This window comes from Rosa chinensis, chromosome 4 (assembly GCF_002994745.2).
Source record: "Rosa chinensis cultivar Old Blush chromosome 4, RchiOBHm-V2, whole genome shotgun sequence".
NCBI classification, from domain to species: domain Eukaryota; kingdom Viridiplantae; phylum Streptophyta; class Magnoliopsida; order Rosales; family Rosaceae; genus Rosa; species Rosa chinensis.
Genome location: NC_037091.1, coordinates 33441934 through 33464874, shown reverse-complemented (window position 1 = coordinate 33464874; position 22941 = coordinate 33441934). Strand labels below are relative to the sequence as shown.

The following is a 22941-nucleotide window of genomic DNA, read 5'->3' as shown; positions in this document are numbered from 1 at the left end:
TTATGAAAGAATTGTAATAAAGGTAATTTAAACGTAATAAATATGATTAAACAGATAACGATAATACAACATAATTGTGCCAAAACATAGGCTTAAAATGACTAAACAAAATAAATAGAGACAAAAAAAAAGGCCTAAACATAGGCTTAAAATTTATCGGTATCAAGAAAACCGCCGCTGATCATGTAATCAATATGTTTTCCATTGTCCACAGAAAAATCAGAGACTTTGAGCTTGTTATCTTCACTGACAAATTCTCCACATAATTTTAGTTGGGAGGTAATCATATGTTTAGCAGAATTGAAAATCAGTGACAGATTTAAAGTTCTGAAGGCGCAAAATGCGTCCATTCATATCGTGCTCCAGATAGAACAATGGTTTTCTGGTAAGCAAATCGATCAGCTAATGATTGCCAAATCTCAAGTGGATCTTTCACCGTAAGGTAATCATCTTTTAGGATTTTATTAAGATGATAACGCAAGAAAATCATAGGCTTGGCGGGATCTTGCACAGATGACTTATTGTCAACTTTGATGGCATTAATTTCCAAGGTTTTTAGCCATAAAGTGAATTTCAGCATCAAATAGTTCTTGCCAGAAATTTTAAGAGGATCAAAGTCCAATTTTGTTAGATGCGTCATCTTTCTGCAAACAGAAAAGATGAGATATATTAAGATCCATAATTATTAGAACAATATGTTCTATGAAAAATTCATATACGAAACAAAGGTTTCGAAGAGTTCATAAATATGAACAATGGATCCCATAGGGAACACACGAGAAAAACATTCGTGTGATGTCTATAGAACCATAGGTTCTAAGACTACTCGGTCAGAGGACTCGAGTTTTGAGCAATGGAACATGGAGTTCTCATTGTCGTATATGAAATATAAATTTTCAACAATTATATTATATAAAAGATACATACAAATATATGTAAATGATCGCATAAAGAAAATTGATATTCATCTAGGAGCGAACGAAGAAAAACTCATAGATCATTAGCCTTGGTCATACGCAATTATGTTGCACCATAAGGTTTGTGGATCATCATAAAGTTAGAAGAAGAAGAAGAAGAAAAATAAGAGCAAATTCGTGCTGATAACGTGTTATAAACTAGAGAAAAATATAGAGATAGAAGAGAGAAACAGAGTATGGAGGAGGTAGAAGTAGACATTTCATTCTCATTAGACCCCTTTATATAGGAGTAATGTTTACATCATAAGGACATAACTAATGAGTATTTACAGTGGACAACCACATTTATATAATATTTATAACACAATTAACGGCATTTTTCTATTGTTGACAGTTGACATAATATGCTCTCTACTTTTGGGATTGAACAAGGAACTCAAACCGATGAATTTGTGAAGCACTTTGAAAAAATGTTAAAAGGAATGTAGTTGGTGCTAATCTGTTAGGATTGCGGCTCAATATCTAATTCCTTGTCTGTTTTGGATTCTTTACTTCTGAAGGCTTTGGGTAAGCAATTCTAGTGTATCTAGGATTTATGGAGTTTTTCCTTAGAAGTAAAGGTTTAGGATTGAAGATCCTATTGGGAGTTGGACTAATCGTGAGCCTATAAATAGTCATTCAGGGTTATTGGTTTGGTGTGTGCTTTCGGAGATTGGAAGACACCATTTAGAGAAGATGTGAGTTGAAAGAGACTCATTCTAGGAGGTGCCGTTGTGGGTTGAAAGAGACTCATTCTGGAGGGTGCCATTGAGACATTGTTTAGAGAGATCCGTGTGTGGATCAATTGAGAGTTCTGATAATTTGAGAGATTTCAGAGAGTTGCAAGCTTTGAGAGATCGGGTGTATTTGGGAATTCTCTATTGAGAATTTGGGTTGTGAGGAGAGAGGTTATTTGAGTGGAAGAACCAAAACGTTCTTCAAAAGTTTGTAATCTTCTTCTCGTTTAGTGGATCCACCATCATCATCACCCGGGGACGTAGGTCAACTGTTTGACCGAACCTCGTCAACAATCTTGTGTTTGCTTGCATAGTTTGTGATTACTGTCTTCATTCGGTTTCGGTCTTGGGCTAGGGAATTTGGAAGGTGACCCAAATTTCCTAACATAGTCAACTTGCCCTTTACACATTACAACAGCAGTCTCAAGGCAAGCAAGAGGGTTCAAAATATGCTCAAAGAACTTATAAGTGAAAAGAGGGTACAACTTCAGCAATGAAGTGATTCTGCACTCTAAAACCTCATCACTAGCTTGCTTAGCATTCGTAATGATGACAATGAAGAAGGATTATCGTAACTGAAGATGGTGCACGGTATCATGGTAATCAAGGTTGCAGGACAAATATAACAAAAACTAAATTTACATTGTACAATGTACTCATTTTCTTCATACCCGCTTATTTTCGGTGCATTAACAGATATAACAAAAACTAAATCTACACTGTTCACTTTAGAATGTTCTGAAATCGATCACTTCTTTTTTATTTGAAAAAAAAAAACGATTAAAATTTCAGCAAGAAAAACTCATATAGTAATATATTTACAGTTCAGAAAATCCTTGTTAGCTTCATAGTTGTCGCATAACTTGCATGGTTGTTATCAGCTTCATAGTTGTTGCTTAACCTTCATGATTTTGCATTGGATTATATTTGAACAGAATATTTTCTCCATTCAATTTTTCCTTATCTGACTACCGAATTTTTCAATGGCAGCCTACCGGAATCAGGAACAAATGAGCTGCTTAATTTCTCATCAACACAGATGAAAGCACTAACAACAGATAAACCAAATGATGATACCTGTGAAGAACTCATGTGAAGTAATTGGTTCAAAGTATAAATGTAGATTATTTTGATGACAACTAACCACATTTGCAATTAGGGTTTAGGAACTTTGGTTGGAATATCCATTTTTTGAACAAATGTTGGTTCGAATACCAGCTTCTGCCCAAAACAGCCATTTTTTGAAATATGTGAATATACAAGTTTGGTCAAAACTCCAGCTTTTGCGTAAGATGATAACATTTTAAGTTAGTGTTTCTTACCTTATGAATGCAACTGTATTACATACAAATTTTGAGAACAAACCCGCAGCATCGCGCTGGAATAGTACCTAATGGTACAGAATATGACACCAAAGTAGATGCATCGAGTGAACCACTATAAATTCTTTTTGTTTATGCTTTCACATTATAATCTTAGTGCACCATCATATCGGTCACACTAGCTAGTTTGGACACTACTACAAAAAGTTAATCACACAACACTAATCACACAATGGAACATAAATCGTCTATTGTGTGTTTAAGTAAATTCTATTGTACAACGGCATTAATGATGTTCTATTGTGTGAATGCCAACAAAGTGATAACATTTTTCTCAGAACTACATTGCACAACGGAATTAAGTATTGTCCGTCGTCTGAGTCTTAAAAAATTTAGCGGCAGATTTCCTTCCACTTTGGATGCTTGGTTGCCTCTTGAAACACTTAAATTTGGGCTACTAGGTACAACAGGTTTCACTATTTCGGTTGTGTGATTGAAAAACTGAGCAGCAAAGTTTGAGGAAGTTTGCTTGAATGTGCAAGCTGTAGAAATTATACAACAGATTTAACCTTTTCTGTTGTGTGAACTAGAAACATAGGCGACAAGATTTTGAGCCAAAATACACTAGGCGGCATGATTCCCTCCATGTTTTGGCATTTTGAATTTATGTAATACACTCGTACAACAGTTTGTTATGTTTCGGTTGTGGGAGTGGCTCGAGAATTTATCGAGGTTTATAGACCTAACAAGACTTGGCCAAAGAAAAAATAAAACAAAACCTCTCGACCCTCCGCGAAACCTCTCTCTCGTGAAACCTCTCATAGTCTAGCACCTCGCTTCTATTCTTTCTTCCCTGATACAGTGACCCAAATCCTCTACTTCGATTTATTCTTGTCCTTGAAATCTTGATTCACAGGTTGTTCTTCATCTTCAGTGAGAAATTAGGGTTCGAATTGGGGCTTGCTCTTCCTTTCTGCAAACCTACCTCCAACTCAGTCCCCAGGTAGAGCACCAAATCCGGGCTGAGCTTGGTTGGCCGGACCGACCCTCCTTGGATCTTATCCCTGTGTTGCGTCTACGCAATGGATTCCAGCCCGATCCACCAAATGGGTCCTGCCCCATCTCCTCCACCCATCATCGTCGATTCCACCACCGCCCAGATGAAATCCGAGAGCTTCGGGGCCCAGACACAGGTGAGTTTAGGGCTTTTGAATGTGGGTGAGTAAACTGTAAGACTCTCATAGTTGTTTTGATTATTGAAATTCTCATCTGATTGAGCTCAAACAGTTTTGTGCCACTTGCAAAGAACTGGTATATTTAGTTTTAAATTTTATGAACTATCTTTTCATTTGGATTATATGTTCTAGATGAATTAATCAAAATGCTGAGGGTCTGTGGCATTTGGGGTAAAGATTACATCTTTTTATGAAGAGGCCTGTGGAGTAAAGGAACTAGAGTGGAGGAGAAAATGAAATCTGATTTGCCTCTTGATTTGCAGTTTTCCAGTTGTCACCCAAGCATTCAAGGTGAGGAAAACAAGTCAGGGATCTTATATTTCAAGTTTCTTGATGATGCCTAAAGAAGTTGAATCCGGGGCTGAATTTGAATATAGCTATTGATGTTTATCTTTTTTCCTTTTGGCAGAAGTGAATTGTATGTTCAGGTTATTTGAGCTGCCGATTGGCTATGACTTTGACTATGATGAATACCACAGGTGACAAAAGGCCTTTCTATTTGATATTTTTTGTTTGAGCCCAATATCGAGATGGAACCAAAATGGTTTGTACAGTTTGTCTCTACTCAATTTATTAGTATTGTTTACAGTTTGCTGGATTTTTAATTGGAAATGTTATTTATAGAAATGAGATAGATCTGCCAAGGTATTGCATCTCATATACTTTGTTAGTTTGTGCCTCATTGTCAGTTTTTCTTATAACTTAATTGCTTTTTCTAACTAATGCTTCATTGAATTGCTTGATTACGCTTTGTTGGGTGAAACCAATTGATTCATATATAGATTCTTGTCAGAAGATTGATCATAAGATTGGCATTTAATATAGGGTGATCATAGGATTGATGTATAGCATATAAGTTTATAGAATGGTTTTGCTGGAAAGTTTAGCTTGATGGATGCCAAAATTTTATCATATTATTGGCCAAAATATTGGGGCTGATGGTGTGTTGTTCAGGTCCATTATCTATTTATTTTATAGGTGCCTCTGAATGATTGTTTGTGTGGGGATTTTTACATTTTCAGTCATGTTACAGGTAAATGAAGGGGATGGTGCATTTTACAGACCAAAGATAGATACCAATGTATTTGATGCATTGAACATGAAGTTTCAGTGTGCAACATTACAAGTGTGTTGTTATCACTTTCTCTGTTCAACGATCTCTTGTTCTTTTGTTTTCTCATTATGTAAATGTAACTGTCTTAGGGAAAAATACTTTTCTTGCAGCTTGATTTTCAGCTACCTGCTCGCTTTGAGCTGTATTACTCAGCAGAGGGTGAAGAAGGCAAGGAGGCACCTGTTATGATACACATAGCCATTTTCGGTTATGTTGAACGTATGTTTGCTATACTGCTGGAGCACTACAAGGGGAAATGTTTGCTTCCATTTGTTATATGAGTGGTGGATTATCATTGATTTGGCTGGAAGTTGGACTTTTTTTTTTTCCTTTAGTTCCAAGATGGAAAGATATGCATTAATATTTGCACTTATGCTTTGTCCTTTGCTGTTTGGTTTAATGTCGGTGGATAATTTTCTCATGAATAGGTTCTCTAGCAATAACAGTGGCAAATCCAAGTGATCTTGTAAAAGTTAGACTTCGAGCTGAGAGAAAATTGCCACCAGGCGCACCAAGGCGCTATTCTGGCACATTGAATGTGTCTTCCACCACCTTGAGACAGGTTGTGCATTGATATTGGATCTTATTTTTCCTAAAGAAATTTTAGGGAGCAGCATTGAATATATTGTTCTTTTTTTATATTTTTTATTGTGGGTACTTTGTGAAAAATTCAGGAAGGAGTTGGGGTTCTTTGGACTGGAATTGGACCTAACATTGCACGTAATGCTATGATTAATGTTGCTGAACTAGCCAGTTGTGATCAAGTGAAGCAGGTTAACTCATCCTGAATATGGTCATCATTCCCTTTTGAAGTAAAACTCTTGTTACTCCATTTTAATGTGCAAAATGTCTATGTAGACACTTCTGAAAATTCTCGGGTTAAAGGAACTGTTGTCACTCATCTTTTTGCTGGTCTGGGGGTAAGTTTCTATGCCAATGATTTTTTTTAATTTTGCTTATTCATTTTCGACTAATGCATATATTTGGTCCTCTATTTTCTTTTTTATCGTAGATTATATGGTTGAAAAGCTTGGCATAGAGTTTGTTTTTGCAGGTCAGTGTGGATTAAAGATGGGCAGATCTGGTACCTCTCCCTTAACAATAATGCAGGTAAAAAGGATTGAAACTTTGAATATCAATAATTTCAAAGATTAGTTTCCAGTTTCATTGCTAAATCAAGTAGCTATTATTGAATAGGGTACAGGTTTCAAACGAAACAGATGTACCGATTTGGTTGGATTAGCATGAAGCTCAAGTTGGTTGGAGGTGACTCTGTTGGCGTTGTGACAGCTTACTATGTAAGTCCCATCTTTTAACTCATTCATTTATATCAGTAAATCATAATCCTATTTGGAAGTGTGTACAATTATGTACTTGCAGATGTGCTACCATTATGTACAATTTGTATGGATGAGTTTTGAACACATTTCTTGAGGTGAAAAAGTTTTTAATTAGTTGATTTGAATGTTAATATCTTTTCTCTGGCAGGAAGAGTGATCCCAGAGAGTTTGGTTTACAGCTTTGGGACTCTATTGCTCGATATGCTTAGTGGCAAACATATTCCCCTAAGCTTCGGAATTGAGCTTTGGGACCCTTGTTCTTCTTCAAAAGGAAACTTCGTTGTAGCAAAAAGTTATTATATCAACTTTTGATTCATATGTAGCTATAGCTAGGAATGCTTTCTTGTTTGGTACATTATTTGGTTACTTGAATGTATGGATTTTTGAAAAATGGTAACTGAAATGATATTGATCAGAGTACTGTTTATGTGGTAATTACTGTCCAATATTGAATCATACAACACAATACAAAACCATGTGTAAATCATGTGTTGTATGACTGAAAGAGTTCAAAATTAAGGCTTCTCCTACAACAGTCATTAGATAATAGCTAATTTAGTTACAATATTCACACCACAGCTAACCAAATGTAGCTATTGTGTGAACTAACAACCAACAACAAAAGAAAACAAAATTCTGTTGTGTGAGATTCATAACATACAATAGAAATAAAATCATCTCTGTTGTCTGAGTGAATCAACAGACAAGGGAGATAATTTCAGTTTGGTTGTGTATTACTTATCTCAAACGACAAAGAAAGAATTATAGCTGTTGAGTGTTATGAATCTCAGACGACAGCAGAAATTATCTTCTGTTATCTGAATGGCTCGACACATCCCCGCGCATGCCATAGCAGGCACATGCTGCGCAGAATTCACACAACAGAAAATAACTATTCTGTTGAGCCAACTATTATCAGACGACAGTGGAATCACCGTTGTGTGATCTTTCAATCACACAACACTCACTTAGACCACGGTGGACTTCTTCATCAGACAACAGAAATCCACCGTTGTGTGATTAAGTTTTTGTAGTAGTGGGAGAATTGCAAATCTCAATCTCGATGATGTCAACTATTTATTAATTAATACTAATTTTAGGCATTAATAGATTGGACGATACCGTATTAAGAGCATCTTCTATCGTAGGTAGGGCTGTCAATTCCGACACGACCTGATAACACGACTCGAAACCCGCACGAAATAAAGCTGGTTGAACCCGCACGATTAAAAAGCGGGTCAACCATGGGTCAACCCGCCATGACCCATTTAATAAATGGGTCGGCCACGGGTCAACCCGCCAACACGAAGTGAACCCGTATAACCCGATTATGCTATACTTTATCCTGAAATTTTAGACGTTGGGAGTATTTGATCATAGGATTAGACAATTTGAAATATTTTTCTTTATAATTATTGGATTTAATTATTTATGAATTATATATAATTATTTATATTCTTCGTCTTGTAGAGTTTTTAGTGAATTTAATCAATTTATGCATTTTTTTAGTTAAATGAGTCACATTGTTAACCCTTAAATGAGTCATTTTGTCAAACACGACACAACCTATTTATTAAATGGGTTAAGCGGGTTGGAAACGGGTAACCCGTTTAATAAATGGGTTGGGTTTGTGTTTAAATTTTTGACACGATTATTAAATGGGTTGGGTTTGGGTTTGTATCTTGCGACACGACAAATACCTTGACCCGACACGAACCCAACCCGACACGACCCATTGACAGCCCTGATCGTAGGCCATTTTCCCATTTTTGACCTACCTCTCTCTCTCCCACCATAAACCATTACACAGACTTCAAAAAAAAAAATTTGGCCTGCTAACATTTTGTAGGCCAAATTCATGGCCAAATGGTGGATCCCATCTGATTTTATATTTTATTTCTTTATGTATTATCTTTTATATACTTAAGAAATAATAGTTTTCTTATATAAATGTGTTATAGTGTTTCTGAATATAAAAATTACGCATCATTTGATTAATTAACTCTTAAGGGTGATGCGATGGAAAACCCTATTCTCTCTCTAACGGCGCTCCTCACTGCGCTTACCCTAACGCTGCAACCTTGTTGCGGCATCGACCACAGTAGCTCCAGCCCTGTTGACATATCAGGACGCGTGCGTCCGGTCGTCCCCATTATCCAACCCTCATCATCAATTTCTTTTCCACTTCAATCCCAACAACCTCGATCTAATACTGTTGGTACTGGACATGGTGGAGTATCTGGTCTACCTCGGGCTGGTGGCCTCCATCAATTTGCCTGGTCGCTGCTGATCTTTGATGGCGTCCTGAGGCAGAACTGGATTATACCCAGGTTGGATATGTTTGCTGCAATTTGGAAGGGAATTATGGTGATTCGGCCGACTCTTAAAGTCTTAATAGCAGTAGTTATGATGGCATGAAGGCAATCCATGGTGACGGTGGCGGTGGCGTTGAACCTGGTGCAGATGGTTGAGATGCAGGTAGTTGTCGATCTGGCAGCCTGGCTACGAGCATGGGTAACTCTTTTCAGGGTGCCCATAGTAAATTGGAATGCTTTGTTGGGCTCCTGGCGTTGCATCCTCACAGGTCATCGATCACTCATTGAGTGGTGGATGGGTCGGGCTTGCCTGCGTAAATGGTTTCTTCGATTTGCGCACCATAAGGGGATCGGTGGCGGAGGTCGGTGGAGACTGCGGCAGGTCAGGCTGGATTCTTTGGCCTTTTTTTTTCTATGCTGGCTTGGAAAACTTGATCCCGCTCGAGAAGTGCAATGGCACAACGCCGGCGAATTTGGCTATGCCGACGAAGCCTCCAAATGGGTTAGGGCCCATCAATCAAGAAACTGGGATTTGGGTTTTGGATTGGGCCTGGTTCGAAAATTGGTGTGTATAATCCTCCTAGCCCTAGTTCTAAGGGCAAGGAAAAGATATAGGTAATTGTGGTAGGGGCCTATTTACTATGTCTTGCTATCCTCCATAGTTTATAGGTTTCGCTTTTAAATAAGTGAGCGGTTAGTTCGAATATAGGTGATTTGTTTCTATGTATCACAATAGTTCTCTTATTACAACTTCTTAATTTGGCTACTCGAAGGTAGTAGAAGGATATGTAATGACCATCTTGACATGAGTTAATAAAATCCACATTTCTTTCAAAAAAAAAAATATATATAAATTACACCATTTTTAAGATATTGTTGAGATCTTCAATATGAGCCTAATATTTGATATGTTCATAATTTTTTTGCTTAAAAATATCATGTAGATAAATATCTATTTTAAATATTTAAATCTAACGGTGTTGATGCATTTACATAATCTAATCTAAAGGTTGTCATTGAAGGCAATCCTATTCACATTATAGCCGTTGGAGATGATGATATTTCATTTTTAGCTCATAGAATTTGACTTTTACATTTTGTTGATAGACCAAATAAACATCTTGGTTGGACTATCTCCTTTTTGGTAGGCTAAATCTATTTAGCCTTTGGCTTATGGTGGAAGATGCCCTAAGGTTCTATTTAGCCTTTGACTTATGGTGGAAGATGCCCTAAGGTTCTTAAAAAAGAACACCTGAGGAAAGTACACACTTTCACCGTGTAAATAAACAATTTGCCTGTAATAAAATAGAAAAAAATTAAAAAATTAAAAAAAAAAAAGGGCAAGGAAATTCTCTGCCCTTTTAAGTTTTAAATAAAAAAAAAGAAAAAAGTAACCGACCTGAGAAGCGGGGCCCCGTAGAAAAGCCGCGCCTAGATTGCGCGACACTCTTCAAGAGAGAGGGCATTCAAAAATCTCGAGAGAGTTTCTCTTTCTCTCACCTTCTCTCTCTTTTTTTCCCTCCTTCCTTCAACTGTTATGGAATTTGACGCCGATGACATTTTCAGAGACGACGAAGACGACCCAGACAATGAACTCTATCAGGTTTTCTTCTTTCCCCTCCTTTTCGCTTTTTTTAGGTCTTTTAATTCTACTCATCCCAATCCCCCTTTCCTTCTAATCAAAATCAGGAAAGGGAATCCACCAAGGACCTCGTCGTCTACCTCGTTGATGCTTCCCCTAAAATGTTCTCCACCACTACTCCAGCCGTGAGTAGTCTCCATCTCCTCTCTCATTTATCATAGTAATTGTGGACTGCGTTTTCAATTAATTGATTTGAGGCTTGTTTGTTTGTTCGTCAATGTTGACAGGGAGACGGGAAGGATGAAACTCACTTTCATGTTGCTATCAGTTGTATCTCCGAGTCTCTCAGGAAGCAAATCATTAATGCCTCCTACGATGAAGTTGCCATATGCTTCTTCAATACCGTAAGATTTTCCATCTCTTGTTTCAACCTCAGCTGTGCTGTGTATCATGTTTTTTTCACTTTCTACTCGATGCCGTCGTTTACTTGTGTTGTTGTCCTAGTATGTTTTCTGTTTCTACCACAAATTGTTAATCATGTTGCTGTTGATGTTTTAAGTTTCTTGGTTTCAAGTACAAGCATATAGGAGAAGTGGCTTTTCAGTGTACATACAACCTGATTCTGCTGCTATCTTTTTGTATCTTTCGTCTCTGTAATCTTTGTTTTTTCTTCCTAGTTTGTTAATCGTATAGTCTTGCAAACACCTCGACCCGTGTATGTACTATTTTCATTTTCTTAATGTCTTTTAAAAATACATGAGAGTGTAGAGAAGACAGAAATCTGAAAGGAAGGAAGAACTTGAGATGTAGCTCTATTGCTGTTGCATTTTTTTTTTCCAGCTGCCTTTTGCTGTCAGACTTAAAGTTGAGATGTAATTTTTTGTCCGCAAAAGATATAGTTTCTATTGCCACAAGGGAACATCTACCAGTTATATTTGTTCTTTGCTATTCTTCTCCATTACCTCTTTGTTACCTATGATTTTGTAAATTGCTGACTGAAGACTACAAGAATTTCGCTTGCTATGCACTTGTCTTTACTATAATCTTAGTCATGACACAAGTCGTTCTTATGGGCAGTTTATGTGTATGTATGCAGAGGGAAAAGAGAAACTTGCAAGATTTAAATGGTGTTTATGTGTTTAATGTTGCTGAGCGAGAGTATCTGGACAGGCCAACAGCAAGGCTGATAAAAGAAGTTAGTAATGTAGAAGGTATGTCCTTAGTGAAATAATCTTGGCGTTCATAACGGTACATTTTGACTCGTTTCTTAGATAGAGTATATTACTCAATACTAAATGGTTTGTTTTAGTTATCACTCAGATGTCCTATATTTAGAATATGACCTTTTCACTGTTTCAAATATTGATAGTTATACTCAAGATATTATAGTTCTAAATTCTAATGGCGTAGTTATGTTGGTTGAATGTAGGTTAAAGAATGCATCAAGAATTTTAGTAGAGACGTATGAAATCAATTAAAAAAAGTGTGACCAGGCCAAATTATGTGTCGGGGGTAGACCTGTGGGACTATTTCATGTAAATCTACCCAAAACTATACTCGGTAAATGTTTGCAGTCCAATAAAATATTTCATCTTTTATTTGCTTTCGTATTCTTTATTGTCTTGTAAGCTATCCTCTCCGTCTTAAAACTCTTTTTTTTCCCAACATAGCTGGCAACCCAATTATCTTAAAGCCTTGGATGTTGTCTTAAGCTCTCAGCTATGCATTCTTTTTCCTTTTTTTTTTTGGTGGAAACTCAGTGATTATAGTACGTGAAACTTAAGAAGAAAGGCCAGGGCTAACTTGATGATCATACCTGGATATAGCTTCTAAACTTCAGAGGGTGGTAAACAGCATTACAGCTTTATTAGCTTTAGGCTCCCAAGTTATGCTTATCATCACCAACAGGATTTGCTTCTCTTTACTAATGAAATTGTCGGTTGTATATGTAATCCGTGTTTTTTTTTTTTTTTTTTTTGCAATTCAGGTTTTTCGTTTTGCCTAAATGCCTCTTTGGACTTTCAAGTTAAACTGTTTCTTCTTTCTTTGTTTGCTGCAGAGTCATTTATGAGCAAAATTGGGAGTCAGTATGGTATTAACTCTGGGTCTCGAGAAAATTCTCTTTACAATGCCCTTTGGGTAGCCCAAGCACTTCTGCGTAAAGGGTAACAGTAATTTTTATTAAATATCACTCTCCTTTTCAAATAATTTCCTAGCCTGCTATGTGATTTTTATTGAGATAACATTATCTGTGGTCCTTAATTAGAAAAATTACTATCTCAGATCTGCGAGGACAGCCGATAAGCGTGTTCTTTTATTTACAAATGAAGATGATCCATTTGGCAGCATTAAAGGAATCATAAAGACAGACATGATTAGAACCACATTGCAGCGGGCTAAAGTATTGATTCTCTTATCTTTGTCCTTCAATGCTATCTGAAATTCATCGTTATAAGAAGTTCAACCTTTTTCTCTTTTCCAGGATGCACAAGATCTTGGCATCTCAATTGAACTTCTTCCATTGTGTCACCCAGATAATGATTTTAATGTTTCTACTTTCTACTCCGTATGACTATGCCTTTTTATTTTAATATTTTCATTTATTTCTCTCGGTTCATTGAACTCATTTTGCTGCTTATTACTTTTATATGTTTCAGGATTTAGTTGGACTCACAGGTGATGAACTTGCTCAATTTATGCCAAAAGCGGGAGAAAAGTAAGTAATTTTTTTTTTCTTTTCCAATCATTATGCTCATGCATCAGAAGGATTATATAAACCAATGGAATTGGGCCGACCAATTATTTTCCTGGTTTCGTTCTATGTTTCTTATGTGCATTCATAAGAAATATGAATCAGGGCAACCACTGTATCCTTGCATATTTAACATTGCTTATATATCTTATCCTTTTAATCTTTCACATCTTTAGAAGCATATTTTCCAGTAAAAGTGGAATGAGTATTGGAAAGGCATGACATCTAAATGCTGTAGAAATGTCCACGATGTTAAGCAAACAATGCATTGTGTTCTAAGGAATTATAAATGAACTCAAAATAAAGATATACATGAAAGAATATTTGAAAAATATGAGCAACTATTCTTGCATCATTGAGCAGAGAAAAGGCAACAGTAGAGGTGGATAATCAATTGTACCAGTATAGCTGCTTATTATACATTCTATCGGTGAAAATGTTGCCGTCTAAACAATGAGAAGGATTACCTTTTCTCTATGTCTTGCACTGATTTTCTCCTTTAGATCTCTTATACCCATTGCTGGAAAAGTGGAATATACCTAAATTCAGGCATTAGCTACCAATAGACCCTCTTACACACAAAGTAAATTCTGTTACCAGTAGGCGCAATTCTCTTTTAGTTGTGCATATGTCAAAATTTGAGTAATTTATGCCAAGAGTAGTATAAAAGTAAGCAATTACTATTACTTTTTTTTCTTAGTGGAAAATAATAATTAACTCTCACTTTCCCTGGTTTACTTATTTCTTGTTGATAATCTCTACTCTAATTTCAGATTGGAAGATATGAAGGATCAGCTAAGAAAGCGAATGTTCAAGAAACGGATTGTTAGAAAAATCACTTTCTCAATTGCCAATGGACTTTCAATTCAACTCAGTTCATATGCTCTAATCCGTCCCACTGTTCCAGGTATTTGTATCACGAATTCACCATGTTTCCAATTAGTTACATATGGCCTCTAAGCCAGCTTCTTTCTATGAGTTTGGGCTCGTAATTGTGCTTCCTTGTTATTGGATAATAGGAGCAATCACCTGGCTTGATTCGGTCACTAACCGTCCTTTGAAGGTGATACCAGATTAACACAGCACCTTTATTGTAATGCCTTTATGTGCCTGTTTGTTGTCTTTGTGATTAATGCAATGGATGGCTTTAAATGTGGGAAATAATACAATTTTTGTGGGACATTGTTACTTCCATATTCCAACTTCCAACAAGGGGGACTTTGTTGTGTAGGCTTTAGATATGCATTGATAGTCAATATTTCTTCCACTCATTTTAAAGATCAGTGGTTCTTAGATGTAAATAGAGATGATTGTTGTTTACTTTGAGTATTATGTTCTTCATATTGGTTGTCTGCATTGATGCATTTGGTAAAAACTACATTTGGAACTGTGTGTTTTCTTTCTAAAACTTTTGCATGAACGATTGGACAGTGCACTTTAGAATGCGATCTTATAAGGGGTTATGTAACAGGATATTTTATGATAAAAGTTCCCTATCTTTTTTGGATGTATCTGAGGGTTGATCGAGAATCTCTTTATGAATATAAGAAACGTTACTAACTTTTTGCTAGTTCATGTTTAGCCTCTGGATATATTTTGGATTTTTTTCTTTCATTTAAGTGCTTAAAATTCAATATAAGCAAATTTTGTCAGTTAAACTCTTAATTTATAAAAGTCAGTTTTCTCAAAGACTGGAGTTATTGCAAGTGTTATGATTGGCTTGCTTTTGGAGTAATATTGATGCACACTCCTATCTTCAAGATAAAATGTTTCATTGGTAGTATAGAAATACATCTGAAGGAGTACTGAATCTGTAGGACATACTCATTAATTCACATGTGGGATTGCACCCGCTCTGATAAAGACATGCATTCTGATGAATATATGTAATGTGTTCCTCTGTACTTTGGTTTACTATATGAAAGCATTTATAATTAGTTAAATTGAATTAGTTACATAATATTTATGTAATGTTATCCTGCTTGTTGAAGTGGTTTTAAATGCATCATTATCCGTGTCTAATTTTTTTTTTTTTTTTTTTTTGTGATTGGATGTTATGTTGTTCACATCAGATAATAATCAGTTTCTGTGTGATTTCTGCAGGCCGAAAGATCTTTTGTTTGTGCTGATACTGGTGCACTGGTACAGGAATCTGTAAAACGGTTTCAACCCTACAAAACGTATGTATGCTGCTTTTCCCCATCACATTCTCTCTTCTTTTTAGTTTTTCCTTAGCTATCTCTCCTATTGACATGTAAAAGGTCCAGCCCAACCCAACCCTCACCAAGTGAAGGAACAATGCAACTATATTTTTAATTTGTCATTGGTAAAGAGTCCTCTTTCCCCAACTGTATCTGAGACTATATTTCATGTCATTGTAAAGCATTGCATCTCCATGGGGCACATAACTCAAACTTGGGCAGTAGGCTTTGTAACAGACACACCAATAAAATGTAAACTGAAGAGAAGAGGTCCTAGTTTAATAACACCAAGGGAACGTTACATAAGTACAGTAGTATGTTTAGGTTCCAGAATTAACGGAACAACAAAATCCAACAAATTGAAAACAGACAAGAAATGGTGGTAGTCTTACATTAACGCATGCCCCTAGCTGTTTGAATCATCATTTCTACTTTAATATCCTTGTTACTATTACCCTAGTATTAGTCGTACAAAGTATAATGCTGTGTGAGATAGAGGACCCATTTTCATCATGAGATACAAAATCTTCAGGTGTAGAAAAGTAGCTAGAGAATCCTTTGGTTGCATTAGTCTCATTGTGACATCATCTTATCAATCAATCTTACAATTCAGTTCCATGTATAGTTATACCTCTACGAGCATTTTTACCATTTTCATACTTGTTCCATCTACTCTAGCGAAGATATCAAGTTCTCAGTGGAGGAACTTTCAGAGATCAAAAGAATTTCTACCGGACAACTTCGACTCCTTGGCTTCAAGCCTTTAAATTGTTTGAAAGACTATCACAACTTGAGGCCCTCAACCTTTGTGTTCCCTAGTGATCAGGTTTCTTTCTTTAATCCTCTTATATTACTGGAACTCTCACATTGCTGTAGTTAATGTTGCATCTTTATATTATGTTTAAAGTTTATTGTACCATTTCTTGTCGACTGCATAAAGGAATGGAAGGGAGGGATAAAATGTTGCGGGTGAAAGTTTTGAGGAAATCTTAACATTGTTATAGGGGTTAAGAATTTAAATGAGATGAGTTTCTTCATTTTTCTACTCAACGACATGCAAAATTAATTGGAATCAGGAAACTCCTTTCTGTGATTTTGAGAAAACTATAGGTGTTTGTGTAAATGTTGCTGCAATGCAAAGTATATGAATCATGAACTTTGTTGTGTGTTGTAGAAGTTCTCCTCATTTGCCTTGTTGGTTCTCCATTGCAGGAACTGATTGGTAGCACACGTGTTTTCATTGCACTACATAAATCCATGCTACGGCTAAAGCGGTTAGTGCATACGGTTTGACTCGGGCTTAGTATTCTAAATATTTAAACAATTTTTACAATGACTGATGCCATTAATTTTTCAGGTCTTCATGGCTCTCTCTAATTTTCTTTTCTTATACTTTTCTGCAGTTTCGCAGTTGCATTTTATGGTAGTTCATCTCGTCCTCAACTGGTTGCTCTTGTTGCTCAAGTAAGATTATATTACATTTATAAATGAGTTTGTTTTGATGCATACTATTTATTACATTCTCAATTATAATTTCTTTGGGCTGAGTTGATGCACGTGATTGAATAAGTTGATAATGAGGGTACGGAATTATTCAGTTATCTACATAGGTCACATTTGTTGAATTAGTGCCATTTCTAACAAATGGTTCTTTATTAATAAATACCAACTGCAGTATACTCTTTTCTTCTTTTTTTTGGAAGGTTGTTGAGATTCCATATCTCTTTTTATAATTTTTGTGATTATATCTACTTGTTTTTTTTTTCCTAAAAATTTGTACCTGATTCAGTTAGTAGTTAGACATATCTTAGAAAGCAATATCATCCATTTGAAAATGTAAAATGCTGATTCATGAATCTTGTTCAACAATATATGATTATTTTCACACCTTTAAGTTCTTTAGAATGCAATACTACATGATGACATTTTTTGCCGTGACTATGCTTTGAGAAAACAAATTAGATGCCACTGTTTTTGGAGTCTATGTTAAAAGCTCATATAAATTGGAATGGAACTTTTTTCAACTTACAGTTGATAACATTTCCTTATTCTTCTGAAGAACATTGAAACACGTGTTTAATTTGATTAGCCTCTCCTATGTAGTAGGATGAGATAACTGATCGTTGTTCGACATTCCGGTTTATACAGAAATAAAATGTCAGAGAGGGATATAACAAAATAGTTTGAGTAATTGAGTGTAAAAACCCTGCCATGCTCCCAGTGAGGTTTCTGAAATTTACATAGGGGTCAAGTGCCTTATGTGTACACAGCCATTTAATTGGGGTTCCCTTTTATTCTAAGTGTTTAAATTTATTTTTGGACACAGCTGCATAGTAGCTGACTCAATACAAACATAACCATTTAATTGGGGTACCCTTTTATGTGTTTAAATTTATTTTTACTGTTCTTATATTAATAAAAAACTCATCACTTTAAAACTAAAAACAAAAACTAACCAATTTTCACAATGGACAGGATGAAATAATGAGTGCTGGTGGTCAGGTTGAGCCTCCGGGGATGCACATGATATATCTTCCATATTCCGATGACATTAGACACACTGAAGAGGCAAGAGATACACTTTGATTTGTCTTGGAATATTTCGTAGTTAAAGTTCTCTGACAAATATTGTTGCAATTTGCAGCTTCTTATGGGTTCAGATGGTGCAGCGTGTCATGCAAGTGATGATCAAATTAGCAAGGCTGCTGCTTTAATCAACCGTCTAGACTTGAAAGATTTCTCAGTTTTCCAATTTTCTAACCCTGGTATGTCAATTTTCATTTGAAAGCGTATTATCAATAACTGAGATTTGATTTTCAAAACTGTGTTGTGCTGGCGGCATATGACGCTATTATTATATATTAGTGTTTACTCGAGTCTAACAGAGCCTGTGAGGGTAGATCCACATGTCATTTTAACAGTTTTATGTGTAGGTGAAATGGACATAGAATTGTGGTTTTATTTGTGTTGTTAGTTACTAGAAGCATTTCAAAGTTGTGCAAAGGGTGCATTTATAAATTTGCCATGAGGATCACCTTAAATGCCTATGTTTGAGTTATTCATTCCAACCTCAAAATCACTTCAACCTTTAACTTAGAGGACCTTACACCGTACTATGAACCACGAAAAGATCACCAAGGATTAACCATATTACCCCTACATCTGCTACAAAACTACCAATGCCTAAACATTCACAGCCAATACCTATTCCCTACCACCTATCCCAGCAATTTCCAAGAATGAAGAGATTCTGGATGAACAAATTGTATCCACACACTGGGGAGACTACCACAACTTCCTGGTCAAATGCAGCAATCGATCAAGTTTAGATTTTACGTTGGACCGTTTTGAAAGAATCAGCTTTTTATTGAAAAAAACAAAGAGCATAATACAAAGGAGTGTACAAGAAGTCCGCAGAAAACACTAAGGAAGAAAGCTAGAGCATTAGACTAAACAGCTCAGCTGTCTGTAAAACTGCGAAGACTAAGAATCCTAGACCACAACAGCTTGCCAAACTAGAATAATAGAGGAAAAATGTATAATCTTTAAATTCCCCAGATGTAGAGGCCCATAAAGATGGCCAGAGCTTTACTCTTTGCCACAGATCTTCCATCTCTGCAACACCATATGCTTCAAAAATCCTTTTAGTTCTTTCCATCGAAACCACCCAAACTATATCCAACACCCCGCAGCCCCAAAGGATTTTGGCGTCTTTTACTCTGCCAAACTCAGAAGGCTTTTCACTTAACAAATCAATCTCCCCTGAAGAACTTGTCCAATCCACTCCTGCCTCCTTAAACAACTCTTTTCATGAAAAAGTAGTCACTTCACAATGCACAAAAACATGATCAACACTCTCCCATTGAGCCCTGCACAGAATACACCAGTGTGGAGAGAAACAGCAGCCTGGTTTCCTTCTCTGAAAGACATCATTATTCACCCTCCCATGAGCCACAAGCCTCCATCCAAAATCTTTACCTTAAGAGGAACCTTAGCTTTCCAGAAAAAAAGTTTGCTGGAGCAAAGACTGGATCTGGCCTATCACTAATACGGAGTTATGAAAGTATGTGCATGGGAATTTACCAGCAGGTTCAAGCCTCCATCTCCTTTCATCTGGTTTGGAATCAATCAATCTTACCGTTTCTAGCTCAATCAGTGACGAGGAAAACTCTAAAGAAGAGATAGTTTGACTTAACTCTTCTCTTTATGAGTGCTTTCATTTGCCAGAGGTGAATTCTGCTAAGTTGGGTAGAATTGATGGAGATCAGATGAAGAAATAATATATATATAGTCTTACCGTGCGAGTCTTTTATTGCTGAAAAGTATTCTTGTGTCTTCTAGAGTTTGCTTGGGTCATGTTTTAGTTTTCCCAAGGTAATTTCTGTTGATCTTAAATAATTAGACTTGTGGGATTCCTGGAGTCATTAATATGATTCTGAATTGGTGCCCCTAACCTAATGATGAGGATATTTTCTGGCCTTCATTTAAATCTTATAATGTGTCGGTATTGATACAATGAGCATTGGTTCTGAGAAGTTGCCATTCTTCTTTATCATTGCTGAGTTGTTTTTCTGATAATCAAGCACATGACTGCTTAGGGAGAATACTTCATAAATTCTATAATGTTGATATCTATATAGTTCATAAGATAGTAAGATACACGTGTGTCCTTGGTTTTCTACTTTCGGAAGTTGACATTGTTTCTTGTATTTCCCTCTCCGCTATTTTGCCGGAGTGTCTAGCTCTACTATTGCTGTTTTTTCATTGTTTCTTTAATGTTTGGTCCTTTTCCATTCTCTTATTCTGGTTATGCATTTCTCATGATACACCAATTTCATTTCTGTTAAATAGTAAGCTGTACTACAGTGATACACCAATTTTGTGACTTTATGTAACTGAGGAATCTCTTGCAGCCCTGCAGAGACACTATGCAGTATTGCAGGCCCTGGCTCTGGATGAGGATGATATACCGGAAATTAAAGATGAAACTTTACCTGATGGGGAAGGCATGTCTAGGTAAGGGGAAGTGTGCACTTGCATGTCTGCCTTGTATACGTCTTGCTTCCCATAATTTTATAGAAACAGTATGCAGTTTGATCATACTTTCTCAATTGACTTGAAAAGCCGGAAGAATGAAATGATTGATTTTCTTATCTTTTATTTTTTAATTTTCAATTTTTCTTGTTTCTGCACAATGCTATTAACATTATGTCTTTGCACATATGATGGCCTTATAGACCAGGAGTTGTTAGAACAATAGAAGAATTCAAGCATTCCGTTTATGGAGAAAATTATGATGAGGAAAGTGAAGTTGGAAATGCCAAAGTAAGTGAGACCACCAAAAAGCGAAAAGCAGCTGCTGAAAATGCAGTTCAAGAGATTGCTAAGCATGACTGGGCTGACCTTGCAGATAACGGAAAGGTGAAACTAAAGTTGCTTTGTTATACTCCATTGCTCGTTGTTTTAGTTGCCAAGGGGTCTTGCTTATTAAACCCTTGGTAGAAGGGGACCAATTATTCTCATATGAATTTGTTTAGATACAATAGCAGGTAAAGGAAGATTAATTTGTGGTTTTGACTGTTGTGATATAATCTGACATGTAAGGATGCTTGCATCTTTCACAATGTCTATAAATTTGGACATGCTAATATTTATGAATTCTATATGTAAGGGGGCTAATTCTATATGTTCTTACCTCCACCTCCCCTCCAGTAAAAACCCTCAAGAGTGAATCGCCCCTTCACACCATAAATAGCACATAGAAAGTTGCATGAATTTAGGCATCATTATCCTGTTAAGTTTTTGTTACGGGTCAGTAATTTTGATGATGCTAATCAGTTGCAATATGATCCATGATTTGCAGTTAAAGAATTTGACTGTCATGGACTTGAAGTGCTATTTGACAGCAAATAATCTTCCAGTAGCTGGGAAGAAGGAAGCATTGATCAGTCGAATATTGACTCACATGGGGAAATGACCAAGGCAGGCCATCTCTTTTTCGCAATACTGAATGCCATGTTTTGACCAAGGCGAGCCATTGCCATGAGTGGTACGTCCTGAGCGTTTATGTACATATCATCGGGGAATTTGGTTTTGGTGAAGGATGCATTACATGGTGATGGCGATCAACTCACTAGATCATACTATCCTAGGATTAGAACGCATCGTAATATAATGCAAATTTGATGTAAGCGTTTTATGTATGACATGAGTGTTTGGTTTCATCTTCTGATTACATATAGGGAAAAACAAGAGAGTAAGTTCATCTCTTTCAAAGAAAGTGTTCAGTTATATCTTCTGATGAATGATGATATGTAGGGAAAAACAGATGACTCCAATATTAAGTAGATGTCAGCTCATCTCATCTCCACATAATTTTGTTGGGTTTTGTTATCCTATTGAAATTCCACAAGTTCTTGAAATGATGTAATCGCTTCATGAAATTGAAAGCTTGTGAAATTGAATACTTGGTCCAAAACAATAGCTTTTTGTGGTTAGGATTATCAATCAGTCTTGCTTGTTATTTACCAAAAAGTCATATAAAATCGAACACAATAATGCAAGCAGATGAAATTGCTTTTCTTCTGGGCCTTGTTTTGTTATATATTGTTAATGTTGTTAGGTGCAATGTTGCCCTCCGAAAGGAGGAGCCATCCCTTAATGAAATATAATATGGACTATTATCTTTCTTTCATAACAAGCCATATACGGAAGGTATATATCTATTTGTTTTTCTTTGACCTTTATTCGTCTGCCTGTGTGCTTTGGACTCTAAAATTGAAAAGGCTTCAACTTTAAATGTAATGCAAGTATTCTAGTTCCAATTCCCCATTCTTTTCGGGCAAAAGTGAGTCATCTCATAACAACAATTGTGCATTCATGTACCACTCAAGAACAGCATTTTTTTTTTTTATATATGGATGTTTCTTTTTGCATATTCCGAGGGATCCCTCAATGCAGAATGAGATGGAATTTGTTTCGACAGTCTTACCCTATTTCCGAACAGATAAATGCCGTGTAGGGTTCATTTTAAAACTTCAAAATTAGGTCTGAACTCTCATTTTTGGGGGGTTAAGCCTGTATGAAATTACCCAACTAAAGAAAATTCTGACCTATTTTAAATCGATTATGCAATTACTACCAAAGAAAGTTTTTAAGAAAAGTGGGTGTCAATTCATTGAGATATATGATATCACTTGGAAAACTAGCTTTCACTTCCAAAAGAGAGAAGATTCTTTATGAAATGAAAAGCATGCATGAAAGACAGAAGTGTAGCTAGCATGCAATACATTACAACCAGTCGAAATCTAAAGAAGATGAAATTTAAAAATAAGAAAAAGAAAAATAGGATTCCCCTAAAGTACATCCTATTAGCAAAAAGCCAACA

The 22941-nt window shown here is 36.2% G+C and overlaps 1 protein-coding gene and 1 pseudogene across 2 annotated transcripts; both read left to right on the top strand.

The window, feature by feature from the left end:
* Positions 1-4097: 4097 nt before the first annotated feature.
* Positions 4098-6314, top strand: LOC112199146 (annotated as a pseudogene).
* Positions 6315-10461: 4147 nt separating this feature from the next.
* Positions 10462-21918, top strand: LOC112199887 (ATP-dependent DNA helicase 2 subunit KU70). 2 transcript variants are annotated; one of them, XM_024340864.2, is made up of 19 exons: positions 10462-10622; positions 10709-10786; positions 10889-11005; positions 11698-11812; positions 12661-12766; positions 12885-13002; positions 13084-13167; positions 13259-13317; positions 14127-14260; positions 14373-14416; positions 15457-15533; positions 16233-16380; positions 16767-16828; positions 16958-17018; positions 18030-18122; positions 18199-18319; positions 20468-20570; positions 20792-20975; positions 21418-21918. In XM_024340864.2, exons 1-19 carry the CDS (start codon positions 10557-10559, stop codon positions 21529-21531), a joined length of 1884 nt encoding a protein of 627 aa, XP_024196632.1. In that variant the 5' UTR covers positions 10462-10556; the 3' UTR covers positions 21532-21918. The 2 variants fall into 2 exon arrangements, with proteins under 2 accessions (XP_024196632.1, XP_040374975.1); XM_040519041.1 differs by having other exon boundaries at positions 20792-21103.
* Positions 21919-22941: the final 1023 nt, after the last annotated feature.